Here is a 12,970-nt window from a genome sequence, read left to right as displayed (position 1 = left end):
AGGACTACTTTTTATTAGTGCTGGTTATTAGTCCTCTACTAGCCCAACTGGTAAATTCCTTCTAACTAATCACCTAAATTACCAGAGATACTTGAACAAAACAATCTGTTAATTTTGTTTTCCTTTCTAAGTAATCATCTATTTTAGTTTTATTCTATAACAGTATGGAACACCTTTTATAATTAGTTACTGCTTTTCTGCAAGCTGTGACATGTGCAATAGCCTTACTTTTGTGTTCCATTACAATCACATAGGATGTAAACACTGATGTTTAACTGTGTAATAATAATAGTTATCGAAAGCATAATATTCCATGTTGTATGTAAAGCACAGGCCATAGGATTTCAAATTTCATGGGACACACTTTTTCGGTTCTGTGCCTTGTAATCACGGGAACTCATTGGAAAAGTGTTTTAATATATAATAATATATATATTATTTTTGTTGAATAGGCGTACTTGATATAATAATCATGAGAAACAAAATTTTGGTTCCCTGATTTTACCGACACAGCATCGGAAAAGATTGTTTTCATGAAATCTGAGGATCTGAGAGCATAATAATTAAAACCGACCATCAGATTTGTGAATTCAAGGCAAGCTGACCAACACAAAAGTGACAAATGCACATTTTGAAAATCAATTTGGTATGTCAACAGATTGATAATTGTTTTTTCCAACCAGATTGAAAATGAATTGATTACATGATTAATCACTCCAGCCCAATTTTGTTTATCCATTTAAAAAACCCAATAGTATTTTAACAATCCTGTTCCCCTTAATCATACAGCTTGTATGTCCATGAAAATGTTAATAGTCATTAATGACCCCTGACATATATACATGTATAACAAGCATTGGTAACGAGCTGAGCTGAGCGGTATACCGTTTTGTGTCGGTATCATGTCATATTGAATTACCGTACTTTTGTTTAACAACACCACTAGAGCACACTGATTAATAATTCTGGATGTCAAACAGACAGGAATACACAGCCTTTAACCTGTTGTGGTGCACTGATTGGAACAAGAAAACCCCAACGACTTGGTTTGATCCTGTGTCATTAGCACCTCAAGCAAGCATTCAACTGACTGAGCTAAATCCCGCCCCTCAAGTGATAAAAGCACTGGATGAATAGATATTAATATTTTAAATAAAAAGGTTAAAAAAAGACTAAAGTTTGTTTTGTTTAACGACGCCACTAGAGTACATTGATTTTTTATCATATCATCGGCTATTGGACGTCAAACATATGGTCATTCTGACACTGTTGTTTTAGAGGAAACCCCCTACTCTTTTACGACAGGCAGCAAGGGATCTTTTATTTGCTCTTCCCACAGGCAGGATAGCACAAACCATGGCCATTGTTGAACCAGTTATGGATCACTGGTCGGTGCAAGTGGTTTACACCTACCCATTGAGCCTTGCGGAGCACTCACTCAGGGTTTGGAGTCAGTATCTGGATAAAAAATCCCATGCCTCGCCTGGGATCCGAACCCATTACCTACCAGGCTGTAGACTGATGGCCTAACCATGACGCCACCAAGGCCGGTAAAAAAAAAAAAAAAGAAAAAGGTTTAAGTACTATAGTTATTAGCCCAAAATATACTGTACTACATGTATCCCAAATAAAGCAAGGTATGCCTTGAAAGTTATTCATGAATGTCTACGACTTTTAATATATGGTTGTATCCTTCAAGCAATACATGTTATGAGGAGCAAATTCCAGACAGTATTGATCGAAAGAAGTCACATGAGTCAAACATTGCCCGGTAACAGCTGCAAACTGTATTGTAGAAAAGTATGCAAGTCCATGTATTCTAAGATTATCATCCAAAACAAATGTCTGAATCTGAAATCTACAGGTACATGCATTTCATTTTCTGTGCTTTAAAAACGTTTGGTATTGAACAGAGGCATTACGGTACACTCCAATATATACACTGTGTGCATCGAACAGTCAACCACATGGAAACAAATCTACAATTATCAGGCTACAAATTTAGAAGAATTCTGTGTTTCTACAAATCCCAGATTTAGGGTTGAAAGTGACAGAATTCTAAAATATCTGTTACACCATTTAAATTATAATTTTGGCAGAATCTTAAATTAAAAAAATTATAATTCCCAAATAAAATGTCTGATTTTATGCAAAGGTTTATTATATATATTCTTTTAATGCAGAAACACTAACTGAAATGCAACACTGACTTTACATCAAGCTCATACCTATGCTTATTTATAATTAACTAAATGCACAAGCCACAAAGTTATCAGAATTAGTAAGAAGTTAGTATGATCATATTTGTGGTCTAATTATTTCCCCATACTCATATTTTTTCAGGCATCGAAATAAGTTGAGAACGGTCGTTCAGGTTACCAGGAGGTTACCACATGTAAGACAAAATTTCAATGTAACGGTAGTTTTGTTTCCGAATGTAAACCAGGCAATGCATTCCGGACTTTAGCGTTTCATTTTCTCGTAAGGAATTGCATCGATGTTTGTGAGCACTTGTGCAATTATAGTAATTCCACATTTAAGCAGTGTCCACTGCGTTTCGTTTTCTCATACGAAATTGCACCGATGTTCGTGTGTACTTCCAAAGCAATTTCGGCAATCCGTGTTTACGCAGCGCCCACTATATAAATTTACTTCTGAATTTCGTTTCTCGTACCAATGTCCGCGCACATCGATACAATAAAAGTAGTAGTAACAGGAATTCAATTCTAACTTTCATATAGTTGTGGTAACCTATAGGTTACCAGGCTATTTTTTATGGTAACCTGTAAATGGGTAACCAGACAAAATGCTCATTTCGATGCCTGTTTTTTTTGGGGGGGGGAGAGGTGTTGATTTCAGGCACTGGAACGAGTCACAGGTTGTTGTGGTAACCATCATTACAAAAACATCACCTAAAATTTGACCAGTTGTTTGTTATTCGAATGTAAGATACACTTACAAGTATCAATACAAGAACAGTATTAACAGGATAAACAAGCATTTTGAGAATACTGCTAAAGCAATACACGTCCCCTATCGGGTCCAACAATATTCTCCCCTATCGGGTCCAACAATATTCGTATCTCCCTAAATTCATTGGCCATAACTTTGTGAATAATGGGTAAATTGCCATGAAAGTCAAATTTGATCTGATCTGTAACAGTACATGATAAACCTATACATAAAATTGCAGCTCAATATCTCAAGGCATTGTGAGAAAAATCGCCATACACCTATGTGTGGGACAAACAGACGAACAGAAGGACAGGGATGAAACCTATAGTCCCAGTAGGGGACTAATAAAGTAGACGCACTGATTTTCCGTTTCAAAATTTTCCCTTTTCCATATGCAAATACTGCATTCCTTTGTGAGATCGGAAATATGGCAAATATTATAAATTAATAGGCAAACACTATATAATAAATCTTTCACTTGAGTAAATATTGCAGAATTTTAGCTCACAATGTTCGGTTTTCCCTGATGCTCTATTTAAAGCCATTTGGCATAATATACAAAGGCACTAGTATCATAGCGTAGCACAGGCTGATGTCAGTGTTCATAATTTCTTGTTCGGAAAATAAATTTTAATTAATAAAATGCACTAAGGTAAATAATGTTTTTGAAAAAAAAATCGGGAATTCCGTTTCAGATAGGTATTTCCGCGATTCTGTGATTGCGAAAAATCTGTGCCTCTAACAAAGTACTAGTATAAGTGAGTCTATAAAAGGAATTTTATAGTAGTAATAATAAGAGACCTCACTGTTTAAAGGGAGCTAATACTCCCCACTCTCACTAGCTGAGACAAGTTCTAGAGTAATATTTAGCTCCCCTTGAGCTTAGGTCTAAAGAGGTGTTCTCATTGTGCAATTAATAGCACAGACTTGTCACATGCAATCGAACTGTACTTTGAGAACACATAAATCGGAAAAAAATTGCCATATATGACAAGTCATTAGAGCATGACCTATTTCTGACAACAAATCGCATGCGACAAATCACACGAGAATTCTGCTCAAGTCTGCAATAATGGGTTTTGTCAACTTGAAAACTGATCAATAGACATGCAACCAGTACATGTTTGTAGCAATGTCTGCCTGGAGGCCTCTGAAGTATTAGGTGTGTAGCAGTTTACTACATGTGTATGTATACTGACCTCTATCTGCACCTCCAAGTTTTCGCCATCGAGGAGGACAACAGAACATGAGATGGTGTTAGCTGGTCTTGTCTGGGCTTTTTTTGGCGACTTCTGTGAGTCTGCCATATTCTTACTGGGACTCTTGTCTGTGTCCTGAAAAAGATGCATTAAATATTCGATATGAAATATGTACATTTCCATTCAAAAGTTAATACCAGCCAAAATATTAACCCCCACCCCCTCACAAATCACACCTTTCTTTCCACCACCATTTATATTTTCCTGTCTGTAAGATGTGCTATTGGTCTCCTCCCCAATAATGGCAACATAAAATCCTCTGGGTTATTTCTCTTTCCAGCCAGTACACCAAGACTGGTATATCTAAGGCTGTGGTATGTTATCCTGGTGCATATAATAGATTGTTTGCTAATAATGTCAAAATTACTAAAATATTAAAACATTTATGCATATGCAGGTGAGGTAGCCAGGGACGGTAAGAGAGCTAGATGGACATTTGGACAGTTTATCACACTGTCTTAAAAAAAAACCCATATTAATCACTAATACACACACTAGAGGAAGAAACCCGACAACAACCCATTTCAATAATGTTCCGGTTCAATAGATATTTGCTGACAGGTTTCTTCCTGTAGCTTATGTATTAGTGACTAGTATGTGATTTATACTAGAGGAAGAATAGCCGATTAATATGTGATTTGTTTTTTATCAGGTTGCTCGAAAATTATCAATGTAAAGGTATTTAACGTCAAACATAGGATTGTTGTTGTATTAAAGCGGGAATCTTTCATTACCAGGGCTAGCTCTGGCATTCTCCAAAATAATTTCATGTAATAATTGACATTTGTAAGTAACTGTTGATTTCTGCAATTTTTGAAGTTTAATAAACAATTTGTCGAAATATTTGGCTAACCCAGAGGTAGCCCTGAAATTTACCATTTGGTAGGCAGCGATTGTGCTGGGCTACATCTTGCCCCTGATGGTAAGCAGGGATGGGAATTGGTGGACTGTAAAAAAGAGGTAATCTAGAGGGGTCCCGGAAATTCTTGAAATCCTAGGTTAAAATCTATGCCATCGGACACATTTTGGAGGAAAGGATGATTAAAATGCAAGGAAACACAATGTTCCATGAGAGGAAAACAGCTGATCCGAGGAGAATTCCTACCCCTGGGTAAGAGAGTGTAATAACTGTCCAAATGTCCATCTAGCTCTCTTACCATCCGAGTACTCAGGCTAGGGGTGTGGGAAAGGTTTGGGACAGTGTGTGAAAATTATGACCTCTTAGATCTATTTGAGAACATTAATGGTTTTCGCAGGTGAATTTCTATTTTACCTGCTAGGTCTAACAACTGACTGCCCTAATATGTTGAGGAATAGCTTGGATATGACATGCTCAACATAATGTTAATATATTCCTATTAGGCGCATCATGAAATATTGTTTGTTTCCGGTTACCCACCCGACCGACCCTAAAACTTTTTTTGTATATATATCCAAAAATGTTTTTTTTAATATAACAACGATTTCCACGAAAACATTCCAAAACTATCACAAGCACTAATTTGGTGTCATTTAGGGGATAACCCTACTGTGTTTTCTGATTTGCGGACGTATATTGGTGGTTTTACTGTCGCAAATTAAGTTTTATTGGCAACCCGTTAGCCACGAAATGTTTTCTTCTAACAATTGATTGATGGAGTTACTTCCCTTCAAATCGAAGTTCGGTAACTTTCGTGAGATATCGGGCAGAGAGTCGGAAAATTGTTTTCACGAATATATACGATCTTTTCCGATTTACTCTACATCTAGCGTAGCGAGGTGTTCCGATTAATAATAATAATAATAATTATATTTAATTATTTACTCCAGTGACAAACTGGCCGTGTAGAAATTTAGTGACTTTCTGATAAACTAGGGGAAGGAATGTTTACCAATACTGATGGAGTTTACTGCCAAATCAAATGATTAAATATGTCAATAAGATCTTGATGCGTTTCTTTATATTTTTTTAAGTGGTCACTGGGAACTTCGTGGGTTTCCGCTAAAAAAGTTCATGCTGACTAGAAAGAAAACATGATGTCATATTCATTAATATGGCTGCGTACAGCAGTTTGCCGAGCAGTTGTGTGGCAATCATTTTTGAAAAATGTGACCATTTTCAATACACCAAGAGAATAACATCGTTTACGAATAGTTTTTCAATTACCCAAATATTTGAAAATATCCATGGACCATGTTCAAAAGGTTATGTAGTTTGCGTCGAGTGTTCGACAAATGCTAGCAAGTTTGATGGCAACGATGCAGATGATGAATGGTAAGGCGTATTGTTGGTTTGCATAATGCATTTTTATACATGTATCATACATGCAGAGGTCATTTTGAATACCGGTAGTCAACACCTTTATTTAATATCCATAAATAAATTATTTTCCAAAATAAAATGTTTTTCCTACCTACCTACCTAATATTTTTCCAGCATGTAATAGGAAACAAGTAAAAAAAAATTTGGCCTTATTAAAATTATTATTATGTTACAAATTCAGTTATGATATACACCATAAATAATAGCTTGCATTATTTATTTATTTATTATCATCATTATGGGTGCAGGGTGTGAGGTTGAATTCGCAATCATTATTGACTGGAATTGACATTTACCTGTCTATTACCGTGTCCACCTTAATGTCGGAAACAAGATACACACACCTTGCGACGCAATGTCATATCATAGCGGTAGAACGTACTTTGTCCGCCAAAGTGGCACAACTTCAAAAATAACAAAAACGAGCAGGATCATTACTATAAAAATAACTAAAATCTACCGAGTATCATTAATAATTACTCAGTTGGAAAAGACATTCACTGTAATAAGACTTGTGCAACGCGACAAGACGGCTAAACAAACTACAAAACTCGATAACATGGCGGCCGCCATAAACAAATTCAAATCAATTTAGGTCAGGACGCTTAGTGCACTATTTATAAATAGGCGTTATTACCCGAATGGGAATACTCAACATTACCTTACAAAATGCGTTAAACTACACAGCAACAAGGTTAACAAATCAAGCAGAATGCAGATAAATATGCAACTTTAGTTTCCACTGCTTCCCCCAAACGATCCGTCCACTGCGCATGACAACACGTTCCCAGCATACCACTATTTTTCAGGTCACTAAACACAGTGTGTCAAGGTGTGCTTCACCTTAATTAAAATAGGTGTATGCCTGCGTATTGGATTTAGGTGCATTATTTAATAATAGTTTTGTCAAATGGTAAAAATATACATGGAATAGTGTCATAGGTTATCCGTACGTGTAATAACATGTCCCGTTATTGAATCGCATGTAGCCTAAATTACGTCAACAGGTGCGAAAAAGCATGTTTTCATGAATTACAAATAAACGAATATGTATGAATTTCTTATATAAACAAAATGCCATTTATTAGTTGTTCTGTTGGGTCGGGAGATTAAAAGAATACCAGTGCTTTAGATCTCTTCTTTTTTTCTTTTCTTTTTAAAATATTATATATATATTTAGATAATGAGAATGATAGTCAGAGAGTGATAGATGAGAACGATTAATTTTTAAATTGTTCTAAGCATAGCGAAATCTTTAATCTAATTAACTGACTCGAATATGAAATGGAAGTGATTTGGAAGGTTGTAGATATTCAGAAATGCATTTTGAGTTATTGTAAGCTATTTTTTTTATTCAGCTGAAATTGTTTAATAGTCGATATGTTTAAAGTTATTTTAGGCACATGTTTTGGGACATACTTATTTTTGGCACACCCTTTACCGGTGTGACTTTGATGCAGTCTAAAGCCCTGAAGGTGGTTAGATTATACAGTGCTCCCTTGCACCTGCCAGTGCAGGCGGTCCCTCCTTCCCCCCCCCCCCCCCCACACCTTTCCTGTCTTGGACAAAGGGGCCGGCCAAGGCCGGCTCCTGTGCCCACGACAGGCGTGCGCTACAACAGCTTGTTCTGAATGTGCACGTAAAACCCTATGACATGACATAAGATTATACAGGGGAGAAGGACGAGAATGAGCATATTTATGATGTATCAATTATTTGTGTATTTACAGGGTGTAATTTATATCTCGTGTCGGTATGCATTTAAAACTAATGTCTTTTTAAGTCCAGTAGGACAAATGGGTACGCAGTTGTGAAAATTTAACAAAAGATAACCACTTATTACATTTTTTAAATGTTGAATAAAAGGCTTAATTATTATTATTTTAATGAATGCCTATTTATATAAGTAGGATAAACATCCAGTTGTTTGTATAAATACAGAAACATGGATTGATGCGATTACAATGGTTATTTTTGTACATGTTGAACATTCGTTAAAATTTAATTATACCAATCTAAAACGTTTTACAATTTTGTTTTTTGGTTACCTCCCCCCCCCCCCCCCCTTTTTTTTTATATATTTTTTTAATATAAAGAGAATGGCTTTATTGGCGGGGGGATGGTGTATTAGACACCAGAGTATTATTGTTCGATTTATAACACTAATTTAATATGCCGATACCGATGTTACGAAAATAGCAGACCTACGAGGTGGGGAGGGGGTGGGGGAGCTACTGGAGCACATCCTCAAATTCGGACAGAAACAATAGAACTATTCGGGCAAAATGAGCTGGCCTGAAACCGTTTTGTATTTCCACCATTTCACCCACAATATTAGTTGTAATTAATGTAAACATGCGTAGTGATTCGTTTGCAACCCTACATATAGCTGTTTCACGGTAATGCTAATATGAATACAGTTTGTTAAAGTTTGTTTTGTTTTAACGACACCACTAGAGCACATTGTTATATTAATCATAGGCTATGGGATGTCAAACATTTGATAATTTCGACATATAGTCTTAGAGAGGAAACCCGCTACATTTTTTCATTAGTAGCAAGGGATATTTTATATGTACCGTCCAACAAACAGGATAGCACATACCACGGCTAGTCGGGTGCACTGGCTGAAATGTCAATGAGAAATAGCCCAATGGGTCCACCGACAGGGATCGATCCCAAACCGACCGCGAATCAAGCAAGCGCTTTACCACCGGGCTACGTTATTAAGATTCGAGCATTTTCGTTATTAGGGTGAACATCAACCTGTCTCCCTACAGAAATGGGAGCCAGTACGCCTATGGCCTACTCAACTTGGAAATGCTCATTATGTCCGGCGCTCTAACATTTAACAACACGCTGTGTCAAATTGACAAAAAAAGAAGGAAACAAAAAAAAAAAGAAGAAAAAAAGTTAACATTAGTAATAGACGTGATTGAAAGACAGGGAAATGTGTCACGGGAAGATGCAATTATAACTCTCACGTTATGTTTTATTTGTTTGTTTTTGTTTTTAATTTCTCACCAACTAGCAATACGGAAATAAAAGTATAAAATTACATGCAAGGGTGGGCAGACCCTGAAATCGGGTGGGGGAGGGGAGGTATTAACACGTTTGTGAATATATAGAAAAAAATAACCTGTTGGACCCAGGCACGAGATTTGTTAACGTCTGTGCCTGTGTGCGTCTGTCTGTCTGTCTGTCTGTGTATGCATGCGTCTCTGCCTCTCTCTCTCTCTCTCTCTCTCTCTCTCTCTCTCTCTCTCTCTCTCTCTCTCTCTCTCTCTCTCTCTCTCTCTCTCTCTCTCTCTCTTTCTCTCTCTCCAAATCTGTGCCTGGAACCCATAGGCGGATCCAAAGGGAAACAAGGGACCCACCCCCATAAAATATTCAACTGCCCCTTATTGTTTTTGCTTTTATTATTATTATTTTTTATTAAGACGCCCTTTTAACTAGTTGGTCCATGTGCCCTTTTCCCGTTATTCGTTCACTCCGAAAAATACATCCCGGTTCCGCCCCTGGTACCACCCATGGTTCATATGCATCATCTGTTTATTTGACGCGAATTAGTTACAGCTAGCAGACCTGGGACTTTCAGATTAACTTCTACAGACTGACTGGAGTTGACAGGTGGTACAGACCGACCGTTGATAGCAATCACAAACGCAGATGCCTTAACCATCGCAAACGAAAGATGAAGGGTACACCAACTGTCCGATATGGGTGTAGAAAGGCTGGTATTGCTGGTGCTTGACCAGGGGTCGGGGATTGGCAGGCGAGATGTTATAAAACCGAAATCGCTGTACAAGACAGAATTTCAATCCAGAGAAACAAAGTACTTGTAGATATGCGTGGAGTAACAGAGAGAGAGAGAGAGAGAGAGAGAGAGAGAGAGAGAGAGAGAGAGAGAGAGAGAGAGAGAGAGAGAGAGAGAGACAGAGACAGAGACAGAGAGACGGACAGACAGACAGACAGGGACAGAGACAAACACACAGATAGACAGACAGACCGGCAGGTAAGCAGTCAGATTTAGTGGAGGTGTAATAATAGCTGCCTGATTATTAAACGTGCTGGGGGAGTTGTTGACGGAACACACTCGCTTATCAGCCCTAGTCAACTTATCTTTCTTACAATTAATACCCTGACCTTCAACTTTCACTTCATTTTGACACCATTTTCGTGCTTGAAGTCTTAGATACAGACTTCAGCTATCTGGGATGTCTATACAGGATGACGGGTCAATGGTTAGTAGTTGGTGGTTAGTGAAAGAGAAGTCAGTGTTGTAAAACTCGCTCTGGGTGGAAATCGGTATGACAGTGATCGACAAAATCTGATGTTTGAGAAAGTCACTAGCTATCACAGAAGCTTTGGCTAGTGCCCTATGTATTATAGTAATGCAGTTAATAATTTCCACTAGATCACATATTCACTAGCGGGAACCGAAGGCTAGTGTATGTGTCGAACACTGCGGTATAGGTATGCGAACCCAATAGCTACCTGGGGCGGGACGTAGCCCAGTGGTAAAGCGCTCGCTTGATACGCGGTCGGTTTTGGATCTATCTCAGTCAGTGGGCCCATTGGGCTATTTGTCGCTCCAGCCAGTGCACCACAACTGGTACATCAAGGGCCGTGGTATGTGCTATCCCGTCTATGTGATGGTGCATATAAAAGATGCATCGCTGCTAATCGAAAAGAATAACCCATTAAGTGGCGACAGCAGGTTTAACCCCCTCAATATCTGTGTGATCCTTAAGCATATGTCCGACGCCATATAACCGAAAATAAAATGTGTTGAGTGAGTCGTTAAATAAACCATTTCCTTCCTTCCAATAGCTACCATTCTTATGTCCGATGACTTAACCACCAAGCCACCAAGGCCAGCACGCTGAACAGTTTTAAAGGACAACAACACACACACACACACACACACACACATATATATATATATATATATATATATATATATATATATATATATATATATATTTATATATAATAGTAATACAATTATTAATTAACATTCAACTATATCATTTAGTAATATCCGTTAAGTCAAAAACAATATCTGTGGCACAGCTTATTTGCGTCATGGCAGGCAACATTTAATGTTACGCGGTATAGCAATTGAAAAGCACTCAGGTATACTTGGCGTTCTACTAAGGTAACCTGTAGGTGGACCGGTCCTCAACACTGGTCCAAGTGTCGCTAGCCCTCACCTGTGATTAAGAGGTACAGAATCTAGTGTCAGATGGAATGCGACACACGCTAAATTCCGCCGCAGGTGAAGTCACCTTTGAAAGCTACCTACATTATTCAGACCAGGCGAAGCGCGTACTGTATGGAACATGCGTGTTTACATGCATACATAATTATGCATTGTTTATTTATTCCTGCATTCTAACATTAATCTGCTGAATAAAGTTTACTTAAAATATTACGTAGAGGATTGCGGTATGTATTTATTGTTACAGGAGGGTTAAGTGTGGTAATTATTGAGACAAAGTCACAGGTATGTGAAACTGAATTCTCATTTTTATCTACTGGCATTCTTGTACAGTACAAAGTCCTAGACAATAATGTAAGTCTTTATGGAGTTCTTATTAGTATTTACAAAATACAAACACTCAATCTCATACAAACAGACAGCCGCGAACGTGTGCACTTGTCATACACATACGTACATACATACACATACGTAGATACATACACATACGTACATACATACACATACGTACATTCACCCCCCCCCCCCCACACCGTATGATACGTACATACAAGTAACATACACATGGATAGGTTTATATATAGACCCCTAACACATAACATACTAGCATACATTCATATTTACATACATTAAATGTATTTACTAATTACAGTTACGTGCATATATCTGTATAGAGAAACACGTATATTTCAATATTCGTGACTAATTTAGAAATTAGCATACAAAACATTTGGTATTTAAAATTAAAAACAAACAATTTTATACTATTTATATCTTTTCTTTTGTCTCCTTTTTGGTTTTAAAATCACATAAAGAATAGATATATAGCTCTTGATTACATGATTAATGTAAGTTATTTTTATTGTTAGTGGATGAGACGAGCCCTTTCCCAACCCTTGGCTTCTGCTGACGTCATTTCCATATATTAACTTCAAAACCAAATATACACATGTATTGGTAAGGAATGACACAGCTACTGGAACAAAACAACATAAAGTCTGCACATGGGATAGACGTGCCTGAACTGTGTGTGGATACAGCCACGCAAATAAAATTACCCCCCTCCTCCATGTTAAGATTCAGCAAACTGAATTAACAACAGGCATAATTAAATTATTAAGTTAAGTATCAATAACTGGGGTTTAATGTGTACAGGTTCTAGTTTGACATGCTGGACCAGCACCCAGGCCTATAAACCGATTACGTAACAAACTATCATAGTGATTCACT

At 37.4% G+C, this 12,970-nt stretch overlaps 1 protein-coding gene across 1 annotated transcript in view; it reads right to left on the bottom strand.

The window, feature by feature from the left end:
• The window catches only part of LOC121374786 (band 4.1-like protein 3), a 122,347-nt gene that overhangs the window by 59,785 nt on the left and 49,592 nt on the right, over nt 1–12,970 (bottom strand). The window contains exon 2 of the mRNA XM_041501896.1: nt 4,155–4,289. Coding sequence (XP_041357830.1) covers nt 4,155–4,289 — 135 coding nt within the window. The remainder of the gene's footprint in view (nt 1–4,154; nt 4,290–12,970) is intronic.

Source organism: Gigantopelta aegis, chromosome 6 (genome assembly GCF_016097555.1).
Source record: "Gigantopelta aegis isolate Gae_Host chromosome 6, Gae_host_genome, whole genome shotgun sequence".
NCBI lineage: Eukaryota > Metazoa > Mollusca > Gastropoda > Neomphalida > Peltospiridae > Gigantopelta > Gigantopelta aegis.
This window is presented reverse-complemented; position numbering and strand designations above follow the sequence as displayed.